General features: G+C 52.5%; 1 protein-coding gene across 3 annotated transcripts; it reads left to right on the top strand.

Moving 5' to 3' along the window:
* Window positions 1–3,029: 3,029 nt before the first annotated feature.
* On the top strand, window positions 3,030–23,046 carry NCF2 (neutrophil cytosolic factor 2). Of its 3 annotated transcripts, none has more exons than XM_070397678.1 (15): window positions 3,030–3,394; window positions 5,104–5,186; window positions 10,540–10,648; window positions 13,006–13,140; window positions 14,249–14,356; window positions 14,734–14,793; window positions 16,201–16,244; window positions 17,393–17,534; window positions 17,630–17,698; window positions 18,582–18,657; window positions 20,291–20,316; window positions 20,735–20,886; window positions 21,009–21,120; window positions 22,019–22,196; window positions 22,789–23,046. In XM_070397678.1, the coding sequence occupies exons 1-15, from the start codon at window positions 3,221–3,223 to the stop codon at window positions 22,899–22,901; spliced, it is 1,581 nt and encodes a 526-aa protein (XP_070253779.1). In that variant the 5' UTR covers window positions 3,030–3,220; the 3' UTR covers window positions 22,902–23,046. The 3 variants fall into 3 exon arrangements, with proteins under 3 accessions (XP_070253779.1, XP_070253778.1, XP_070253780.1); XM_070397677.1 differs by having other exon boundaries at window positions 14,734–14,799; XM_070397679.1 differs by lacking the exon at window positions 3,030–3,394 and adding an exon at window positions 3,939–4,400 and having other exon boundaries at window positions 14,734–14,799.
* Window positions 23,047–23,064: the final 18 nt, after the last annotated feature.

The raw sequence follows: 23,064 nt of genomic DNA, 5'->3' as shown, positions 1-23,064 counted from the left end.
CCCTCTGAGATTCCACACTCTGTTCCATGCTTCCATGTCTCTGGATCCACTACGTTCATCAGTTTATTTTGATAATTAGATTCCACATATGAGTGAGATCATGTGATACTTGTCTTTCTCTGACTTATTTCACTTAGCATAATACTCTTCAGCTCCCTCTATGCTGTCTCAAAGGGTAAGAGATTCTTCTTTTTTACTGCTGCATAGTATTCCATGGTATAAATGTACCATTGCTTTTTTATTCACTTATCTACTGATGGGCACTTGGGCTGTTTCCAGATTGTAGCTATTGTAAATTGTGCTGCTATGAACATAGGGGTGCATACATTCTTTCTGATTGGTGTTTCGGGTTTCTTCACTGGGTCAAATGGCAGTTCCATATTTAATTTTTTAAGGAAACTCCATATTGTTTTCCATAATGGCTGCACCACTCTGCATTCCCACCAGCAGTGTACTAGGGTTCCCTATTTTCCACATCCTCGCCAGCACTTATCATTTATTGACTTGATGATAGCCATCCTGGCAGGTGTGAGGTGATACCTCATTGTCGTTTTAATTTGCATCTCTCTGATGATCAGTGACTTTGAGCATTTTTTCACATGTCTCTTGGCCATCTGTATGTCTGCTTTGGAGAAGTGTCTATTTAGGTCCCTTGCCCATTTCTTTTAAACCGAATTACATCTCATGTTTGTGCCTAAGCCAATCAGAACCCCACTCCCTGAGGCAGTGTTGGCCTCAGGAAAGCAGAGACTTGAATAGAACCTGGGTTCTGCCGAAAGGAGGAAGGGGAGCAAAGGGCAGCTGCAAAGGTCAGCTACCACCCTCTCCAGGAGTGTTGCAATCAAAGCCAGTCGCAATGACTGTGTTTGCACTGGGGGACAGAAACAGTCCACGGAGAGTATACAGTTACAAAATGTCACTAGCACCGTGCCCAGAGAGAACCTCGTGCTGGGAGAGAGAGAGCAGGGCGAGCTCAGTGAGGTCATAGAACAGGAAAGGCCACTCAGAGGCAGTGAAAGGTGCGCCGTACAGGCAGAAGGAACAGGCCAGCTCTTTCGAGAGCATGGACGGAGATCAGGGCACCCGGAGCCCTGGGAGGGGCTGAAATAGCATGGAAGGAGCAGCACACAGGCTCCTCCTCGTACCATGGGAAGGATTGCATTCGAAGAGCAATGCAAAGACACGGAAGGCTTTAAAACAAGGGAATGACGTGATCTTTAAGAGATCAGTTTGGTCATGTTGTGGAGAATGAATGGATGGCAAGGCAAGGAGATGTTAGGAGTCTCTATGTCCATCTGATAGGTTGGCCACAGGAGAGATGGCGGGAAAGTGGACAGAACTGAGTATGAATGGCATCTGGGGGATACCAGGGTGGGCACAGCCTGTTCTAAGACACACATGCACACACAGAACTCCACTTAGGTGCCACATAGTTCAGAAGGTGAGATTACAGGAGTGGCGGCTTGAGGTAGAGCCTGATTTAAGGGTGACTGCTGAAGGAAGGGGATATTTGGACAGGGCACCGAAAGCTGGGCAAGGTGGCTTTGAAGGGGCAGACATGGTAGGGGCAGTCCAAGGAGAGAAACCATCAGGAGCTGAAGCAGAGAGGCAGGAAATGAAGGCCTGAGGGAAAGAAGCAAGTAGTGGAGTTTGTAGCGGTTTATGAAGAGGCATTTGGGGAAATAAGGCTGGAAAAGTCATGGGTGTGAGTTTAAGGAGGGTTCAGTGTGGCAGGCTAAGGTAATAACATAAAAAGAAGGGGGAAAGTTTAAATAAAGTCTAGCTTAGCTACAAAAGAACTCACCAATTGTCACCAATTAGCTACACAACCACTTCGTTTTCCTAGGAATAATCGATGTGCTAATCGGGTTTTGATTACTTCCTTACTGGATGGACAAGCAATATCTCTTCCTGGCATCACTGCCACCTGCAGGCATTGGTCAGTGATTTCTCACTTGTTTCTGGAATGCATTCCTTCATCTCTTACTGAGCATTGGAGCTGGGGAGTCTAGGATGAAGGGGCGGTTCAAAGGAGGGAAAATGACCTCTACTACCTGGCGTGTGGGGCTAGGGTTCAGGGAGGCGGGCGTTTCACTGGGCCTTCTTGGATGAATAGGAGTTTGCCAGGCAAAGAAGTGAGGTGGGAAGGCCTTCGGAACACAGGGAACAGATGCGTGTCTTCTCAGTTCTCACACCTTCAATCCCGTAAACCCTAAAGAATGTACATTTTTAAGCTGTATTTTCTGGCTCTCAGAGAAGTTTGGTGATTATTGGTGAGTTCTTTCCGTTGCTACAGAACAAGAGTAAACATTTGACCCTCCTAGACATACATTTTCTCTAATATTAACAAGAAGCCGGGATTTTAGTAAGGCAAATGGGTTATGCTCCCTACTCACAATTGTTCCTCTGGGAGGTTTTACTGATTTTTACTTTTTTAGGTCAGCAAAGAAAGGAATATTAAATCTGTTTTGATTTGTTTTTTGGAGACTAGTAAACGCATCAGTCATCAACGAGAGCCCTGGTCTCGCCTGTTTTTCACACGAGGATGGGAGAAGTCATAACTACCCTCATATAGGGCTCTTCACTTTGGCCCTTCTGAGCTTCCTACGCATTCCTAAAAGTTATCTCAAACCCATGTGGACACCCAAGACCAGTCTGCCACAGAAATGTGCTAATTGCTCATTTTAGCTCAAGATAAACACACAAGTATTTCAAGACGGCCTATGAGGTTATGAGAAAGTGAGCAAGGCATTCCTGCAGGAGTGGAAAGAACTGTCCTCCCAGCCAACACCCGGACCCAGGGAGGTGCCCTGACTGGCCCAGGTTGCCCCGAGCTGGGCCAGAGCCCTGACCCGAAGACGCTGCGGCAGGTGGGGGCGGCGGAAGACCGAGAGGACAAGCCGGGCAACAGGGCAGAAGCATTTTGGGGAACTGAACCATCAGGGCAGTGTCTGATGCACTTCCTCTCCCACACTCCGCCCCTACCCGCCTGTCTCTCTGGTCTTTTTTTTTCTCTCGTGGCAGGGCTGTGCGTCAGTTTCTCAAAAGTGGGGACATTTCCTGCCGCCTTTGCAACACTGCAAAGCTGTCTTAAGGGAGGCTGGGCCCCATTGGAGCGCCAGGCCGGGAAGTGAAGGCCTGGGGCCGCCCAGCTGGGAGAGAGCCCCCCACCCTGTCCCTGTCTCCTGCCGGCTCGCAGCCTCGTCTTCCCGGACACACCATGTCCCTGGCTGAGGCCATCAGACTCTGGAATGAAGGGGTGCTGGCAGCCGACAAGAAGGACTGGAAGGGAGCCCTGGACTCCTTCTCCGCAGTCCAGGACCCCCACTCCAGGATCTGTTTCAACATCGGCTGCATGCACACAGTCCTGGGAAACTGGGCAGCAGCAGAGAAGGTGGGTGATTGAGCGAGCCAGCAAGTGAAGGTGCCTCGCCCCCCTCCCCCGCCTCCTCCCAGCCTTTGTGATTAGCGTTCTCACCCCGGCTGCCCTTGAGAAACCTCTCGGGAGCTTTGTAAGAACCAGAGCTGCGCAGGCCCCACTGCAGAGGAGCAGCCAGGCTGGGAACCACCGTGGGTCCCACTCTCCTTTCTTCTCCATCTATTAACTCCACATCCCTCGCTCTGGAATCGATCTCTAACCCCTGTATGAAGACTTCCCTGGTGATGTTTTCTTCTGTGAACTCCTGCTGTCCACACTCAGCATCTCACGGCTTTGCACCTGCTGAAAAACGCCTCTTGCTGGCTTTCCAAGACTTTTGCATGTATGGTGAGCTTTACCCACGTGTGTGGTGAGCTATGCCCATGAGGTCGAGGGGAGGGCCTGAAGTAAAACAGGTGTCACCTATGTGACCACTCACCTACAGGACTATGAGGTGGGCACTCTTGTGAAGATTCTGAGTCTGGTGGAAGGGAATGATGCAGTGATTGATTACCGGTGTCTGCCCGGGGCACCCCTGTTGGGTGTTTTAGCATCTTTTCCAAATGCGTTTCCTCTCTCATGTTCCTGAGTAGGGGGTTGGACATTCAAGCATCACCTTTTGGATTGGTGATGGGAAGCTGGAAGGGTATGGAGTTTGGAAGCAGAAGACAGAGAATCAGACCTCAGCTCTGCCTCTTTCTGGACCTGGGTCCTCAGCAAGTCCGTTTCTTGAACATCTTGAGGTTAAGTGACGCACCACATGTCGAAATGCCACGATACTTTGCAGCAGGTTGTGAATATTAGTTCTTGTTTTTACCTTTAGCCAGACTTTGCAAGGCCTTGTGGACAGATAAGTGGCTCCCCAGGCTCCTTCAAGAGCCTGTTCCTCCCATAGCCATCCTCACTGGGACCAGAAGTGAGCAAAGAAGAGGGAGCAGAGAAGCTTCTTGGAAGACCTTGTAGACTGACAAATCCATCTCAGGTCCAGAGGGGGCAGACGGGAGCACACGGGGGGGGGGGGGGGGGGGGGGAGGGGACACCTCCTCTCAGGGGCCTGCCAGGGGGCTGAGCAAATGCACCACAGATGCTAAGAGCTGCTGGAAGCAAAGTGAACATCAAGGGGGAGGAGCTTGGCAGTGATGCCAACAGGGGCTCTGGCACGGCTGGGCAGGCCACCACTCAGCTCTGGGCTCCCTCCATGCCTTCCTGTTCCCGCTCTGGATCGCTCCGTACATTCTGCTCTGCCTTCTCCCTCTCTCTGCCTCTCTCTGATGTCCTGCTTGAGTCCTTACTCCTGGCATTTTATATGCATTCATATTTGTTATTATTTTAATTGTGTCATATTTATGTGATAAATGTATATCATACACAAATAGAACACTGTATCTAACATTTTAATTATTTTTATATCTAATTACTTTTACGATTGTAATCCTGTCAGTGCTCTTGAAAGATATAAACATCCCCATTTCACTGAGGAGAACACCGAGGCCCAGGGAGATTAGGTGACTTGCCTCACCTCATGCCATCAGGAAGTGACAGCACAGGGTGCTCTGATCCCGGTGTCACTGGAAAGACACCACCATCCTCAGGCCCCTGGTTGCCTCCTCGCCCTCTGGCTCATCTCACACCTCCTCAGGGCCAGCTCCTCCTTGGACCCAGGTGAAACCTCCCTCTCTCCACAGGCCTTCTCCAGAACTATTAACCGAGACAAACACTTGGCGGTGGCCTACTTCCAGCGAGGGATGCTCTACCACCAGATGGAGAAGTAAGTGGCCCGGTGCTGCACAAGCTGGGGGAGTTCGCAGAGAAACCCCGAGGGGTCTCGGGGCCGCTGGCCTGGGAAGTTGAGCAGTGTCTCCCAGCCTCTGGTGGGGAGCATGGCTGAACCTTCCCTGGGCAGTTACGCAATCTGTCAGCATGAGGCTTCCCCAGGGAGGAGGTTAGCTGTGTCATAGCTCACAGTGGGCCCACGGAACCAGCACAGGCTGGGGATGCAGCTGCGGTGAAGCATCCCTATGGTGCTGATTGTGAATGGCCCCAGCTATCAAGGGAAGACTCTGCTGGCCCCCTGCAGGGAGGCACTGAGCTGTCACACTGTGAGGATTCTCATTTCATTCCTGCAGAATGTATTTTCTAAAGCCTAGTTCAAGCCATTCAATGAAATATTATGCAGCCACCACAATAGGAAAACAAACTATTAACATTATATGTACAAGAATATGTTAATACAGGTAAATAAGTAGCATATATTAATGTAGGGGAAAGTTCATAGTAGATCTTAATTAAAACACAGGTTTCAAAACAGTATGGATAGCGCAAGCCCACTTCTGTTTCGAAGACTGTCTATGGAAGGCTGTAGACCAAAACGGGTCAGCAGTTCTCTCTGGGGGGGTGAGCTTGGAGGGGCTTCCATTTTCTTCTATCAGCCTGTCTGTATTTTTTTGGTGTGTTTACAGTCACCACAAAAATAATTAGTAAGAAAGATAACTAAATAGAAAATCAAAGTTAATCTCAATGTCATTCCCCTCCCCCAAGTACCCCAATAACAAATATGCAAATAACAAAAGAAAAATATTCTCAGCGTTAACGTAGAAGGTTTGTAGAAATCGCTCATTCCATTAGTGGGCACAAGCTCTAGGGAAAAGGATTTGGGCTCAGGCTAATGAAGAACTTCCAGGGGAAATGGTCGGAGCATGCTGTGGGTGGTGTCGTGCCCCTGTGCTCAGCTATTGCCAGGGGCAACTACAAACTGCTCAGACTTCCAAGATGTAGATGCAGTCAGTTATCTGAATCAGCAAGGGAAGTAAGGTCTTCCCGAGAGAAAGACCACACAGAGGCCATCTGGGGACGAAAGCCTGGGATTGAGGCGGACAGCAGATGCAGGGGAGCCTGAGCACAAACCCTCCAGCGAATCTTTAATCCTAAAAGACCAACTAACAGGCCATCCTTTAATTAGCTCCAACAGCTTATAATGAGGAGAGTCACTGACGAGATGAAATGCTCCCGGGAGAAATTTCTACATGAAAATGCCCAGAAATCCCTGAGCCCGAAAGGCTGGGATTCCGAGAGAGTCAGAAAGAGCTTAGAAAGATCTAGAAATAAGACCCGGGATTTAATTAGCATTCGATTGATAGCAGTCAGATCTGAGAGAGAAATCTACCAAATGTAATCTTTAATTCAACAGCAATCTATTGAGGAAATAATATAAATGAGGCACTGTTCTCACCTGAAGTCGCCTCCTTTCCTTTCGCTCAGTCCTTAGGCTTTGGTGTCCTCCTCTCCAAGGTTCTGCTCTTGACGCTTTTCCCTTTTATCCCTATAGCAGTGGTTGTTAAATGGCAAACTGCGTGGGTTATCTTCCCAGAAACTGTACTTTTACGGCAGTTTCGGGGATCAATGTCCCCTGAAAACCCATACCCGAACTCTTAGGGACCCCACCTTCTCCCATTGCGTCGGCCTCCTCCTGGAGCCAGCAGGCTACTGAATCTCCATCTGAGATCAACCCAGGATGTCTCCTCTCCTACGCCTTTGTCAAGCCGACCTCTTAAATATCTCTTAAAGTCACCCGTTCTTCTCCATCCCCACCAGCTGGTTTAGACCTCATTTTTCACCAGAACTGTTGTAAGTGTTGGGGGTGGTAAGAGCGGCCAAGGCACCAGGTGTTAGGCCGGTGGGGTCAGACTGGACCTGGGTTCAGCAACCTCAGTACTTGAGTTCTGACTAGGAAAGATTTCAGAGCCAAGACTTAAATATATGGAAAATCACAGAAGTAAGAGGTAATTTGTAGAAGAAATGAGCGTAGGAAACACGTTATAGAGTTAAAGAAAGGGCCCTTGGAGCTTAGAAGTGATGAAGGTCAAGGTGACCCTCCTGGGGGAAAGGGAAAGGCAAGGGCATACTCCGGGAGGGTCCTCCACTTCCAGGGTTTTAAGGGTGGAGACTTTAGGGGAGATCCGGGGGAAGATCTCCGTAGAATAGTCAACCGTTTTTCCAGGTGTGTCCTTTCAGGGTTGAGCCTCCACTGTTGGATTGGTGAGCTCCAGGGGACGGGGTCATTATTCAGTGCAGCTGGTCCTGAGGTCAGCCATGGGCCACGGGTCTGGTTTTGCTGCTTTTCTGGGCCTGGAGCTGAAATACAACTGAGGCCTAGATGTTATCTCTAGGGAGGAAAGGTGAGGGGGTTCAAACCGCATGACCAGCAATAGGCTAGCCTAGCTGCTAGGGGAGGAAAGTCACCCTGGCAGGGAGGTCCCACCCTACAATTGTCCTCTCCTAGTCACCCAGGGCTTTCAGTCCTGGTGACCTTCTGCACCTGGCCCACCGTCCTTGCTCTGCTCATGTCTGTCTAACTGCCTACCACATAACCACTTCCACATTAATTTCCCAGCCACCAGGACAACATGGGGGCGCATGTCTGAGAAGGCAGGTGTCTCAGGGATGGCGCTGGCCAGATGGTCTCCTTCTCTCCCCTCAGCCTGTTATCTGAAAGGAGGAGGAAGCTGTAGGTGGTCAGACCCCCGGCCTTAGGAATCTGAAGGGCTAGGACAGCAACAGTGAGACCCTTTAGATCAGCGGTTCTCAACCTGTGGGTCGCGACCCCTTTGGGGGTGGAACGACCCTTTCACAGGGGTTGCCTAAGACCATCGGAAAACACATATATAATTACATATTGTTTACAGTAGCAAAATTACAGTTATGAAGTAGCAACGAAAATAATTTTATGGTTGGGGGTCACCACAACATGAGGAACTGTATTAAAGGGTCGAGGCATGAGGAAGGTTGAGAACCACTGCTTTAAATGTTGTTCACGCAGCCATCTTTGTCCTGCAGTCAGTCTTTGACATTGAAAACTGTGACCTCCAGGCCGTCACGGAGGTGTTTGACATGTTTACTTTATTCAGCTGCTAAACCTCTCCTTTATCCTGGACTCTTGATGGCCTGGGGGCCCATAGAACAGGAACAATCAGAAACACAGCAGTTACTAGGAAACCTTTCCAGGGAGTGTTCCAGAAATGAGGCAAGCCTGCCCTGGCGGGTGAGCCCTGCCCCTGGGGCGTGGGGGTTCGGGACAACGCAGCCAAGGCACCCAGCTGGGGTGTCATTGGGAACCCGCAGAAGCTGCCAGCACCTTAGCTTCCTAGGGACACTGTGCCTTCCAAGTGGCACCAAAGAGTTGTTTTGGGGCCTCACACTGAGCTGATTCAGACCCCATGCAGGGGAAGCCCATGCCCCTGGGGCCCGCTGGGGAAAGCAAGTTGGGGGCGGAGCAGAGGCCTGCTGCGGGCAGTGGGGTGCTGCTTTCAAAGTAAACACTGACATTTCAGCAGGGCGCCCTCCCTGTTTTTTTAACAAGCGCTTTGAATAATGGGTGGGTTCCTGCCCTCTTCCTCCCACCGGCCCAGATCTTCAGGCATCCCAGGGGCTGGAGAATTGTGAGCTGGATTTGTTGGGATCATTCAATACCAGGTGACCCGATGGTGTCACTTCCCAGCTGAAATCCATCCACTTCGCCAACGTTTTTGTTAGGAGGAAGCTCGTTGTAGGTTAATGCTGATGGTGCCCGGAGGGTGCCCTCTGAGGACCTCGGGCGCCTCTGGCACAGGCAGGGGACACCTGGGACAGCATGTGCGGAGGAACAGGACAGTTGCGTCTCTGTCTGTCCTTCCTCCGTGGCTCAGGGAATCGGCGCCAGTTACCCATCTTCCAGCCTAGAAAGAAGGAACAGGAATCCCTAAAGGATGTGTTAAGGTCTTGAAATGCATCTTGCTTTGCAAGGAATGGCCTGCACGCTTTTCATAGGTTTTACACTCCTCTTTAAAACAAGGGCATGTTAGAGCTTCTCCCCAACCACCTGCCTTAGGACTCTCTGACCAGCCACCCTCCTGGTCAGCTCCGGCTTCCTGAGGTCAGAGTTCCAGTTCCTGGTGATACTTACTGCAGTCCAGGTGTTAGCGAAGCAAATACTAAATGGCTGGCCTGTGAATTCAATTACCAGCGTTTGGGCGCTCTGAGGATGAGGAGACAGGCTTGGAGAAATTAAACAACTTGCCCTTTGTCATTAGGTAGTAAGGGGCAGAGCCAGGAGTCAAGTCCATGTGGTTTTAACTCCAGAAGTTAGATCCGGGACCACCTACCAGCAAGCTCCTCATACTCTATGCTCCCTGAATATAATATGCTCCCGGTACACAATAACTCCTTATGTTGTGGACTGGGAGCCCGAGGGCAGGAAGTTGCCAGGGTCTCCCAGTTGGTGGCAGAGCTATCGGTCTGGCCCCAGTCTCCTGGCCGCTGTCCGAGGGCGTCTTCACAACACCATACCACCTCCTGCGAGTCCCCAGCAGCCGGAGCCAAATCCCAGGCTTGCCTCCAAGAAAAGCCACACATGGCTGCTCTAGGTCATGGCCTGGGGACTTGTGGTTCCGTTGCCCTGTGGGAGCCACAACCAGCAGCCAGATTTGTTCCTTCTAGGCCGGGGGCCTGAGGGGTGTGGGTAGCTTGTTTTTTCCCCTGCTCCCCGACCCCACACCCGACAGGTCAGCAACAGCTCCCTCCCCCCAGGGCAGGGAGGTCAGGGGCAGGCCGAGGAGATGTGGTCCGGGTCCTGGCCACACCACCGTGGGCACTGCTGACGTGGGCACAGCAGCATCCCTGGTCTCTACTCACGAGAGCAGCCCCATTCTCTGCCACGATTTCACCACCGCAGCCTTGTCAGCCCAAGGCCCATCCGAGCAAGTACAGGGACCTGCAGAGCAGGGCTAGACATGCTCTCTGCTCCACGGTGGTTTCTCTTTTTCCAAAGAGGGGGTGGGGGAGACTAAGCAACCACAAAACCAAGAGCTAAATTGGACTCAAAAGAAGCCAAGGAGAAGGCTCTGGGCAGGAGGGAGATGCCAGCGGCTGTGAGAGAGGCCTCTCTGAGCGGCGTCCCTGTGTCAACCCCAGGGGGTGCCTGCACCCTGAGTTCTGTAGAAAACTAGGGCTCGGGGTTGGCACAAACCTAGAGGATTAGAAGGGCTCCGTCCCAGGGAGACGGATGGAGAAAGGGACACAGACACATTTAATTCTGCAGTTTTTCCTCCAGGCCCGGGACTGGTCTGTTTTCTCCCTCTGCCCTGCAGGTATGATTCAGCGATTACAGACCTGAAGGAGGCCTTGGCTCAGCTCCGGGGCAACCAGCTGATAGACTACAAGATCCTGGGGCTGCAGTTCAAGCTGTTCGCCTGTGAGGTGAGGAGGCAGGGCCCAGCCTGGGCAGGAGCGTGTGGGCCTGTGAAAGTATCCAGGATAATTTGCATCACTCAGGTGGACAAGCTGTTCGCCCGGCATTATACTACCAAATCCAAATCTTGCGTTCGCTGTCCGTGCAGGACCTCCCGTGACCTCGCTCAGTTCTCGAGGTACAGACCACGCTCTTTGCTATTAATGGTTCTGGCCTCATGGAGTTGGTTCATACCCAAAGAGAACGTGGGGATATTTTCACACAAGTCTGTCCCCTCTCGGTCAAAGAACAGCTCAAAGCACCAATTTAGGAAAGTTCTCCATAGAAGGAGAACTTATTCTCTGTCCCACTAAAAGGGAGAAACATGACTTGGATTTCAAAAGTTGGCGTACTTTTCCCAACCCACCCTCCCCACGTCCCTCTTAAATCTCAAATACTCCACCAGCTTTGAAAACTACAATCCCTGCAAATGTCACAGATCTTTATTTAGAAGAATCACTGGAGAAAGTCTCCTTGTTTTAGTTTCTCCAGCGGGAGAAGCCAAGTGTTTCCAGGGTCGCCCGGGGCTAATAATAGCGCCAGCAGCTGCCCAGGCCCCTGGGGACACCCAGCCCTGCGGCAGGCTAGCCGCTTCCTTCACTGCTCCCAGGCCAGGGCAATGAGGCTTTGCGGTGGGAACTGCCTGCCATTTGACCAGCTGCTACGATAGGGTTTCTCAACCGTGGGCATGCTGGACCAGGTCGTTCTTGGCTGTAGGGCACTGTCCTGTGTATTGTAGGATGTTTAGCAGCATCCCTGGTCTCTACTCACTAGAGGCTTGTCGTCCCCCACCCCCAGTGTGACAACCTGAAACATCGCTAGGTATGGCCAATCACCCCAGAGCGAGAACCACTTATATAGCTGTAAGTGCTGGGGGACCAAGGAGCTCTAGAGCAGCGGTTCTCAACCTGTGGGTCGCGACCCCTTTGGGGGCCGAACGACCCTTTCACAGGGGTCGCCTAAGACCATCGGAAAACATGTATGTAATTACATATTGTTTTTGTGATTAATCACTATGCTTTAATTATGTTCAATTTGTAACAATGAAATTGGGGGTCACCACAACACGAGGAACTGTACTAAAGGGTCGCGGCATTAGGAAGGTTGAGAACCACTGCTCTAGAGAGAGGACCATGAAACAGTGGCATCGAAGCAAGGCTCCATGGGAGGAAGTTCCTCCTGCAACTGGCATTGAGGTGACCTGGGCAGGAAATGCTGGGTGTGTATGGGCCTCTCTACAAGGGACGCTGGGCTTTCCAGGGTCCAAGGCCCCTCTGCCACCTGGGTCCCTCCAGTCATCTCCCTGCTTATAAATCCCCTTGCCTTCCCCAGGGTAGAACCCTGGCTCTGAGAAACACCACCATCCTTTTTAAAAGGAGGCCCAACCTTTTCCAGTCATGGAGTCATAAAAACCTGGTGTGGAAAAGGTCTAAAAAGAAGGGGGCCGAGATGGAAGAGGGAGTTTTAAAGGGCCTTGAGTTTTCCTTTCTTCCTGCACACACGGTCAAGGGAGGGCCGGGCCAGCCAAGTGTGGATGCAGGAGCAACTGCTCATTGAGGCCCAGAAATAACCTGGGGAGGGAGTTTGGTGGTGTTTTTTAGTGTGTGTGTGTGTGTGGTATTTTTTTTGGGGGGGGGGGTGTTTTTTATCTTGCTGATGCATCTAAAAGATGTGATTCTATGTGTAAGTTGTGAAGCATAATAATGAAACTCATAAACCTACCACCCAACTCAAGACCTGGAAAAGTATGGCTGTTGGTGAATGGGCTGTTCCCTCCCGCCTCGGGTGAGGCGCTGCCCTCGGCTTGGGCCGAGTCCCTTCCCAGCTGTGGCCCATAGAGCGTCCTCATTCACATCCGACTGTTTCAGTCTTGCTCGTGCCGTGTCCCAGGCAGGGTCTGCGGGTGCTGGATCAGGATGACGCATCTGGAACCCTCTTCCTCCCCACCCTGCACCTGTCCAGTCTCTCAGCCCAGGCTCAGCGGCAGGAGGTGTTTGAGAGGCCGCACACATGTATTTTATTCCCAGCTCTTCAAGGGGTCTTGAGCCTGTCACTCTTCTTGATACTAAAGCAACACAATAGTTGTTTTCCCTGGACCTACTTGGCTGTCAAAACCTGTACACGATGTTGGATGTATGAATTACGTGATGTTCACTCAGCCCCGTCCGTGTGCTGGGCATGAGTCTGTAGCAAGATCGATGTCTATTTCAGACATTCCCAGGAGAGCTGGGAGGGGGAGACATGTCCCCAGGCATCATGCCAGCTCCTCCTGGTGCCTGGGTCTGGAGCAGCCCCTGGTCTTACGGTGTGGCCTGTGCTTTTCTAGGTGTTATATAACATTGCTTTCATGCACGCCAAGAAGGAGGAATGGAAAAAGGCCGAAGAACACTTAGCACTGGCTATGAGCATGAAGTCGGAGCCGAGACATTCCAAAATTGACAAAGCCATGGAGTGTGTGTGGGTAAGCGCGCTGGAGATGTGGGTGCGGGGAGGACGTCATTGGATCTGGGTTTGTTCCAGTGGGCACGTGGATTGCGAAACTGTGGATGTGGTGCTTTTACTTCCTCTGAGTCCTGGAGAACACTCGTCTGGGGGTATAACTCCACACAGGATTCTGAATCTGGAAGTGATCAGAAGCCGAGGCCTGGAGTATAAGACAGCAGAGCCCTGCCCAGGCCGCCCCAAGTGGGGCTCCGTGGCACACACGGGGAGCAGGAGGCTGGAGCCAAGCAAGGGTAGAGGCTGTGCCTGCTCTGCCTGCTCACCGTTGAGTTCTGGCAGCCTAGCTCAGTGCCAGGCACATGAGATGGCTCTTAACAAAAATGCACTGATGATATGGACAAATGCTGAGAATTATCCGTAGCTTGTCTGAGCACATTTGGGATGAAGCTCCTTTTCAATCAGATTTTTAAAACACCAAGAACAAGAGAGCACAGGTCTGTCTTAACATGCCTGTCTGCCCTAGCCAGTTTGGCTCAGAGGTTAGAGCACCGGCCTGCCTGGGTTCCATTCCGGTCAAGGGCACCTACCTCAGTTTCAGGCTCAATCCCTGGCCCTGGTCACAGAGCCTGCAGGAGGCAACCAATCAATGTGTCTCTCTCACATCAATGTTTCTCTCTCTGTCTCTCCTCCTCCCTTCCACTCTCTATAAAAACCAGTGGGAAAAATGTCCTTGGTGAGGATTAACAAAAAATAATAACAAACATGCCCGTGTCAGCAGACACTGGTCCCAGGAGAGCACTGCCTGGCCAGTCTGATGGTGGTGGTGGTGGCGCCTCCTATGCTCGGAGTGACAGCCCCAACCAAGTCCCACAGAGTGGGAGAGGGGCAGCTCCCCTGGGGAAAGGGTGCTGGGCAAATAACACCAACAGGTCCACACAGTCCCTCAGGAAAGGTGACGCCTACCCGAGACACCCTGAAACAGTAGCAAGTTCCATCCCTACACGTTTAGAAAAGGTGCTTTTGTGAGGTTATCTGGCTGTATCCCTGCGTGCACTCGGGGAGGGAGCAGGGCAAGCCTGGTTACCTGGGCTGTATGGTAAGGAAACACTGTGCTCTCTGCCTCGTAGAAGCAGAAGCTGTACGAGCCGGTGGTGATCCCTGTGGGCAGGCTCTTTCGACCAAATGAGAGGCAGGTGGCCCAGCTGGTGAAGAAGGATTACCTGGGCAAGGCTACGGTAGGTGGCTCTCAGCTTCCCTGGCGTCTCCTAAGGCCTGGGCCATGGGGAGCAAGGTGTGGGGGCGGGGGGGGGGGGCGGTCTTGGAAAAGGACACCCCACGTGGTTCTGCCCTGGGATGGCAAGGAGAGACCGTTTATAGCGTGGGGTCTTGCTGAAAGGCGCTTCTAGTTTATTTTCTCCAGGCTGCTCTCGTTCCTCCCTTCCGCCTGACCCTGGGCTGGGGCCGCAGGGTGACTCGCAAGATGCTGGTCTCGGGGACGAGGACCGAGCCAGTGGGAATGGATCGGGCTGGGAGGAAGGAGGGAATCTCGGGGGCCATAGGCAGATAGGGAAACAGTGCTGGCAGAGCCCTCACCCCGCTTCCTTGATTTCAGGTGGTGGCGTCGGTAGTGGATCAAGACAGTTTCTCGGGATTTGCCCCTCTGCAGCCGCAGGTGAAGGTGCTTCCTGCTCCGTGGACTGAGGTCCCAGAGTGGGGGAGGGCTCTGTGGGACTCCCATGGGGAGGGTTCTGTGGAACTGCCCACGGGGAGGGCTCTATGGGACTGCCCACGGGGAGGGCTCTGTGGGACTGCCCACGGGGAGGGTTCTGTGGGACTGCCCACGGGAGGGCGTTTCCGCTGCCTCACTTCAAGGGCTCCTTGCACTGGCCTCACAGTGCTGCTGAGGGTCCTGCTGGCCATTCCTGTCACAGGCTCCAGGCTCATTTGGTCAAAAGAGCCTGCCCACAGGGTGGGGCATGAAGCAGTTGGAGGCTTAACCAGCCTCAAGTCCTCAAGAAACAAACCCTCCCGCTTGCCCCCGGTGCCAGTCTCCCCTTCTCAAGGTCTAGGAGAGCTGAGGACTGTCTCTCCTGAAGCTTCAACTGAAATGCAAGCTGCCAGAGGCCTTTGAACGATCCTCTTCTCGGGCACAGGGGCTGCTAGGGGCCTCCCGGGGGCTGGGGCCTGAGGCCCTGAGCTCTCCTGGCGGCACCCATCGGCCTGTGTGCAGGGGGTTCCCCTGGGAACACAGGGAGGGTGCCCACAGTGGACTGGATGGCAAGGGGTCCATGCGAAGACAGAGCTTCCTCGTGAGGGAGGAGGGTAAGACAGGCCGAGCAGGAGTCGGGCTCTGCTGCGAGAGACCCATGATGGGCAGGAGCGCTGGTCAGCACTGACAGGGCCGGGGCTCCGAGGGCACTGCCGACAGTCTGCCCGGGTCAGAACGGTGACCGCTGGCCCTGAATGTGACCAGTGCTGGGGCTTGAAGGCTGAGATGAGCAGAGGAGAACAGAGTCCAGATGCATTGATCTTTCTCACACTAAATTGCGGGAAACCTCTCAGAAGGCCCTTGGGCTTCGAGCAGCCAGACGGCTCCAAGAGGAGCAGGTGCCAGGTAACTGGACTCCGTGGTGCTCGGTGTAGAACAGGAAACGCACACTGAAAGGAGAGTCTCGCCTGGTCGGTGGCTCTGGAGTCGATTTTAAACACCCACCAGTGTCATGTGACAGAGCAGACGTTAATTATAGAACAGAGCTTTTGGAAACCGCCCCAACAAAGGGCAGAGCTCAAGGTCAAAGGCATCCTCGTGACGCCATGCTGCTCTGCGACAGACCAACTTCTCCGGAACCACGTCTGGCCCAGGACGAGGTGTGCTGGTGATGCTGGCCTGGGAGCGGGAGGGCGTTCCTTTCCAGTATTTAGTCCGGTGCACTGTGCCTCTCCCGGGACGGTGTTCTGATGGAGCCACAAATGCCGTCTTTGGTTTTCTGGTCGGGAAGAAGGCTGCAGTGACATTAACAGTCTTCTCTTTCTTTCTTTCGTGTCCTGCCCGTCTTCATCTCTCTTTGATGTTCCATAGGCAGCGGAGCCTCCGCCCAGACCCAAAACCCCCGAGATCTTCAGGTAAGTTAGGGTTAGATCAACAGGCCGACGAGCCAAGCTCCACGCCTGGACCGGTGGGAGTGGCGGGGGTGGAGAAGACGCTGGGGGCCTGGCTACCGCTATGTGGTGTCCCTGTGTCCCCTGTCCATGTGCACAGCCACCATACAGGGAGAGGTTGTAGCTGAATGGCAGGAGTGTCCCATGGGACACAGCCACCCCTCCCAGCGGGGGAACGCTGGCCTAGGGCTGCAGGGGGCCGAGCTCTGGAGTCCGGCGAGCAGCGTGGGAGCCAGAAGGGCTGTTTTCACTCCCTATTGGCACATGTTTTCTGAAGAAGAGGAAGGACTCAAGAAAAAGAAGTCATTCTCCTGTAAGATGAGAAGCACAGCTTTCGTAAGAACGGCATCTCAGTGAGGAAGTCAGCCTCGCTCCCCACCCAAAAGAGTTTAAAACAGAGTGAAAAAAGTTCCAGAGCAGCTATAAAAATGGGGGGCCTGGGTGAGCTCATTCCTAACTGTCTGCTGGAGGCGTCTGTGTAAATAGACACAAAGGGCAGGAACAAAAGAAGGACGAGGGGACAGTGCCAGCGGGGAGCGAGCAGAGGAACGTGAAACTATCGCCACCTGAAGCCGGCCTCTTGGTCACACATGCCGAAGCGCCCCAGCGCCCTGAAGAGCTAAGTAGGAAGGGAGGAAATGACCTTGTGTAGCTCACAGTGGGCAGCCTCAGTACCTCCACACACACCCCTACTCCTCACAGCTCCCCCTGCAGGCACCTCATCCCCGTCCGTGTGCCTGCCTGACCCCTCACTGGCTCCAGGTGACTTCTCCTCTGCTCACCCAGCTGGCTCTCACCTGGTCCACCCGGGCCCAGACATGGGAGCTGGCCAGGCACACCAGGAGCCTTCCTCCCCAGGGAAGGGAGGGCAAGGACCGCAAGGCCTCTATATCCACGCGGTTTTCTTTTATTCTTGTCCCACTGCCTAGATGGCTGTGAAGCAGGTTCACATACAGTCCCTACTGCGCCCTCCTGGGTGCCCAGGGAGGCACGTGCCTGCTCAGGGTCACACAGACAGTTGGACGTGGAGTTGGAGGGTGTCTGGAGCAGTCTCCCGGGCGGGGATGTGCTCCAGGCCAGAGAGTGGACGGGATCTTGTGTCTACCCCTCAGGGCCCTGGAAGGGGAGGCGCACCGTGTGCTGTTCGGGTTTGTGCCCGAGACACCAGAGGAGCTCCATGTCCAGCCCGGGAACATCGTCTTTGTCTTGAAGAAGGGCAGTGACAACTGGGCCACGGTCGTGTTCAACGGGCAGGTATTCAGGGGACCTGGGGGTGGCTTGGGGGTATGGAATCCTGGCAGCAAACGGCAGAGCTTTCTGAGAACCCCTATCTGCTACCTTCTTTGCAGAAGGGGCTTGTTCCCTGCAACTTCCTGGAACCCGTGGAACTGCGGATCCAACCTCAGCAGCAGCCCCAGGTAAGTGGCACCAAGGCCTGACCCCCCGCCCCCACCCCAACCACTGACGACCTTCCCATGGAGGGGGAAGAACCGTGTTGGAAACGTCACCATCACTAAAGAAAGAGTCATGGGTCCTGAGCCCATGGAGTGGCACCAGCTGCCCAGAGCAGAACCTGGAATGAGGGGAAAGCCCAGATGTGCTGAGCAGGAGGTCTTTGGGACTGATTGGGCCCACCCACCTTGTGATTCCTCCTGGTCACAGGACCCAGTGCCCATTACATATGAAGGTTAGGTCTTCCCAGAAATGTCCTCTTCACCTGGAAAAATAGTCAAAGTGTTGCTTGGTGAAATGCCACAGAGAGGGGGGGGGCGAGGAGAGGGAGAGGAAGATGGGGAAGAGGGTGGGGGGGGGGGGAGAGAGAGAGAGAGAGAGAGAGAGATCTGCTTTAGAGCACTGCTCTGGAGCTGCTACCAGCCCCTCCACTGCCCCTCAAGGGCCCACCCTCCTGCTGGGGCTGTGAGAGGCCGCTTGGGCCTGAGTGTAGATGGCCGGGCAGTGCAGCAGGTGTCCCGTGTGGGCCTGGTCCTCCCTGGTTGGAATCATGGCATTAATGACTGGAAAAGGTTTAAATAGGGCGATTAGGCAGCAGGGGCCTTGAGGAGGGTTGGATTCTTATTTCTACGGTGGTTTGTTTCCACCAGGCCCACCCTGCCTCCCCTTTTAACCCACTTTCGTTGTCTCCCCGGTCCCCTCCATGTCACCAGCACCTCTGCCTTTAGGAAGTCATTTGCACCTGGCTCTCTTCCTGGGGTCTGCAGGTCTCCCCCTCCCCGACTCCTACTCTGGCCTAAGAACTGCGTCAGGATGAAAGTTCTCACCATCTCTTCCTGTCCCGAGCAGGACGATGCCTCCCCGGAGTCCGATATCCCAGCTCCGCCCAGTTCCAGTGCTCCAGGAAGACCCCAGCTGTCACCAGGTGAGTGTCCTTGGAGCGATATCCGGGGCAACGAAGGAACCCTCCAAGCTGCTTGCAGGAAATTCTGGTTTCTTTTCCTCTCAGCAAGCCACTCAGCTCATGGTCACTCAGCCCCAGAGCCCCGTCTCCTGCTCTAGCCACCCACCCTCCCAGCGCACAGAAAAGAGATGCCCCTTCCCCCGCCTGCTGCAGAACACCCACGGGGCCTGGGTAAATGGGGCTGGTTTGGGGGTCGGGGGTAGTGAGTGTCCCAAGTCATCACCAAACCCCCCAGTCAACACTGAAACCACGGTGAAGTAACTGCTCGTTTACCACAGAGGGGGTCGGGAGGTTCTTTTCAAAGGCCTCAGGAGCTCTATTATCTGGAAAAGAAATTCTCTGCAGAGCCTCCAGGACGACAAAGGACCCAGGGGCAGATGGGCAGGGGAGACCCTCCCGCTGAGTGGAGAGCGCTGCTGCCTCGGGAGGAACGGGCTTGCTTTCTGCCACGAGTGCAGTTTAAGCAGATTCTGAGTGTTTGGTAGAGATGCAGTGGTCGTCACACCCACCAGGTCATCGGAATCCCCTGGATGCTCCCCACACCTGTTTTTATCCAGAAAAATGTCAAAACCACAGAAAATATAGTACAAAAAATACCAGAATACCTTTCACCTAAAGTCACCAACTGTTAACACTTAACCCTGCTCCTCTCTCTCTCTCTCTCTCTATACATACATGTACACACACACACACACACACGTATGTATATATACACACATATATTTCCCCTGAGTGATTGAGCCACTTACAGATTTATGATACTTCACCCCACACGTCAGCATGTATCTCCTAAGAGCAAGGACATTCTTCTCCATAACCCCAATTCAACTGTTACACCCAGGACATTTAACATTAATTTTCTAGAATGTACTAGTATATTGCATATTCAATTACTCCGATTATCCTCCAAAGTATCCTTGCTAGCTTTTTGGTATCTTTTTCTGTCTAGGGGCCCATCAGGGATCACCTATTAACCTAGGAAGATTTTAACAGTATAAATCCCTAGGTTTCTTTATTCTGATTTTTTTAGACCTGGAATTAGCTTAGGAATCTGTATTTCTACAAAAAAACTTCCCAAGTGATTTTAAGTCAAGCTTGGTTTGAGATCAGTGGGCTCTTATTATTATTATTATGAATCCCCCATAGTGTAGTTATGAATACTTCTTGTATATTAAGTGATATGCATCTTGCCATATCAATATATTATACACATTGAAAACATACACAAAAATAAAGGATAAGGTAAAAGTAAGTGGTTCTATCTAACATTTCTTCTGTGGCCCCTGGCTCACCTCCCATTCCGTTTGTCTTTGCTTTGGAGGCCCTGGTTCCACCCTGCTGACCCCAGGGGTTGGTGAGGATGGGCAGTCCTTTGATAATTACCCATAGCTCCCTGGAAGCAGAGACTGGGTTCCTGTGTGCACTCATGGCTTTGCTCTTCACATGTCCCCACAATAAGGTTAATAGTTACCCTAGAGATGAAAGGGTATGACGTTGGGTGCCCTGTTCTAAGAGGTTTCATTCTGAGTATGAAAGGGGCTGGTCAAGAGTGTCCATTCATCTTCTCTTTTCACTCCTTCCCTTCTCCGTTTAGGTCAGAAAGAAAATGAAGAGCCCAAGGTAACATTTTGCCTCGTACTATTTCAAGTGGTACAGAACGGGAGAGTGTGGGCTGTCCACCACGGGCATGTGTCCCTGGATAGAAATAGCCCCAAAGGGCGGGCCGACCAGTGCCACCACGCTCACAGCCATGCCCTGGGGACCCCTCCACAACCTCCCGCCCCATCCCCACGTACACATTTCCTGCTGGCCTGTAGCTGGTGGGCCGGATCTCCCTGGGTAGGAATTCCTGTCCAAGCAAGAGCTGGGCTAGACGACCTCCGAAGACCCTTCACCTTACTTACTGAAACCAGTTACGTGTTGGCCTCTCCCGGCTACATAGTCCTCCCTGTGCTACAGTAAAGCTGTGGCGAGCCAGGAGGTTGCTAAGAGGAAGCACAGACACTCATTCGTTCCCTTTGCTTCCTCTCTCCCTCAGGACATAAAGCTCAGTGTTCCCATGCTCTACACACTCAAGGTGCACTACAAGTACACGGTGGTCATGGAGACCCAGCCCGGACTCCCCTATAGCCAAGTGCGGGACATGGTGTCGAAGAAACTGGAGCTCCTGCCGGAACACACCAAGCTGAGGTGAACGCCGTGCAGGTGGCCGTTAGGGGACAGCTGGGGACCTGGCGCTGGCCTAGAGGACAGAAGAGGATGGTTTTGCACTGACCTCTCTGACTTGGTTCTTACTCATTATCTCCACCCAGCTATCGGCCCGGGGACAGCCAGGAGCTAGTGCCCCTTTCGGAGGACAGCATGAAGGCTGCCTGGGGCCAAGTGAGAAACTACTGCCTGACTCTGTGGTGTGAGAACACAGTGGTGAGTGCAGTGAGCCTGAGGGCACTGCGGTCAGTTGTGGGCCACGTCCTCAGCAGCAATTCAACATCTAGCAGGCCCTCATTTAATTCTTCTAGCCTCAACCTCAGGTGAGGAAACAGGTCCAGAGAGGTCACACTGCTGGGAAGCGGTGGTGCTGGGATACACGCCTAGTCTTTTGACTCCTGGCCCTTTCTACCTTATGGTACTGCCTTTCCACACAGAGGACCTGCCAGGGTTGCAGCCAATAGCACTAGGAAACGACAACTTCTAACACAGCCCAGCACTGAGCCTCACAGTTTCTAACGCCAATTCCTTAAATCCTATGACTCACATCTCTAGAAACTACATCCTTCCCTCAACATCTGTGGGACAAAAATGACCATAATGGTCTTGGCCTTGGATAGGATGGTGCCATGCAGTGATTCTCCAACTTTAGCATGCACCCAAATTCCCTAGAGAGCTTGTGAAAACAGATTGCTGAGCCCCATCTGATCTAATAGGCTTGGGATAGAGCTGAAAATGTGCATTCAAGGTCCCGCGTTGTGAGTGCTGGGGAGAGGGTGTCGGACTCAGAGACCTAGGTTTGACTTTGCATTCTATCCTTTACTGGTCACTCAACCTGTTTCTCTATCTGAAAAGAATAGCACCTATTCAGGATTCCTGTACATTTTAGGTAAGATTTTACGACTACCTGTGGTCCTGCAGACCTTGTTTCATTTATCCAACCGGCCAGTATTCATAGAGTACATGTTAGGTCTGTTAGACACCGATTCCAAATCTGCCGCTGAGTTTATATCCAGGTGCTACTGACATTTCTCTGACCGAATCCTTCAGGGATGATGTCCACTGTTCACTGTGCAGGAAGTTAGGAAAACTAACTGGCCCTTTATAATTTCAGGGTGACCAAGGCTTTCCAGATGAGGCCAAGGAAAGTGAGAAATCGGATGCCAACAGCCAGACATTGGAACCTCAGCTGAAGGAAGGGAGCCAAGTGGTGGCGATCTTCAGTTACGAGGCTACCCACCCAGAAGACCTGGAGTTCCTGGAAGGGGACATAATCCAGGTTGTGTCCATGGGTAAGTGCTGCTCCTGGATTATAGAAATTAATGTCCATGTTAGCAGAAATAAATGTAAGGGCAGAGGCAGAAAACATCACTCACCTACAAACGAAGCTTGAGCCAGTGGTCTCAATCTCCTTCTTTGCTCTCAGCTGGAGAGAGCAAAACCCAGTGCTCAGCTTTTCCGTTTGTTGCCCTAATGGGCAGGGAAGCAACAAACGGCAACTTCCTAGTAAATGGCACTTCAGTACATTCACATTTAAAGATGTCTACGCTTCAGAAGCCACGGATTATCCTTCCGAGTTAACAGGTTGGAAGGTGGCTGGCACCATTTTGCCTTGGCACCAAGCCGTAAGATACCCATCTTCTGCATACCGTAGTTCTTTGGACGTATGTACTTTTGAAGATGAGAGTAGAAGGGGGTACATTTTGTCTTACAAGCAGCTATTTAGAATTACTCTGTGTCCCTGGTGGCTTCCCTAATTCTGCAAGGAATCAAACACATTAAAAACTGAAACAGTAAGTGTTCTTAGTGCTTCTTAAAGTGCAGTAAGCGGGGCCATTTTCCTGTACTGGTTTTAGAAATCAGTCTCTGCTTTCCCTTCACCAGTGAACGACGAGTGGCTGGAAGGGGAGTGCAAAGGGAAGTTTGGCATTTTCCCCAAGGCTTTTGTTGAAGAACGTGCAGCCACAGACCTGGACAGCACTCCCAGGGGAGTCTAGGATGCCTCACAACCTATGGAGCGGGAGGAAAAAACTACCATCGCATTTGTAAGGTTTAGGACGCTTCTGTGGTGCACGGTCCAGTGTTAACTAATCTACTTTCCCCGGTTAGACAATGATGTGAGAATTTAGGATTATGAACACCTTGGGGTGGGGCGGGCGG

Source organism: Myotis yumanensis, unplaced genomic scaffold, assembly GCF_028538775.1.
Source record: "Myotis yumanensis isolate MYYU_CA2020_CCGP unplaced genomic scaffold, mMyoYum1.0.hap1 SCAF_17, whole genome shotgun sequence".
NCBI classification, from domain to species: Eukaryota; Metazoa; Chordata; class Mammalia; order Chiroptera; family Vespertilionidae; genus Myotis; species Myotis yumanensis.
Note: the sequence above shows the minus strand (reverse complement) of the source record. Positions and strands in the feature narration are given on the sequence as shown.

What these genes read in the sequence shown, in the direction of transcription:
- NCF2 (XM_070397677.1), top strand. Translation starts at nt 3,221, where the DNA reads ATGTCCCTGGCTGAGGCCATCAGACTCTGGAATGAAGGGGTGCTGGCA. An exon ending in TCAAGCTGTTCGCCTGTGAG is followed by an intron (nt 10,649 to 13,005) that starts GTGAGGAGGCAG and finishes GTGCTTTTCTAG; the next exon opens with GTGTTATATAACATTGCTTT. An exon ending in AAGCCATGGAGTGTGTGTGG is followed by an intron (nt 13,141 to 14,248) that starts GTAAGCGCGCTG and finishes TCTGCCTCGTAG; the next exon opens with AAGCAGAAGCTGTACGAGCC.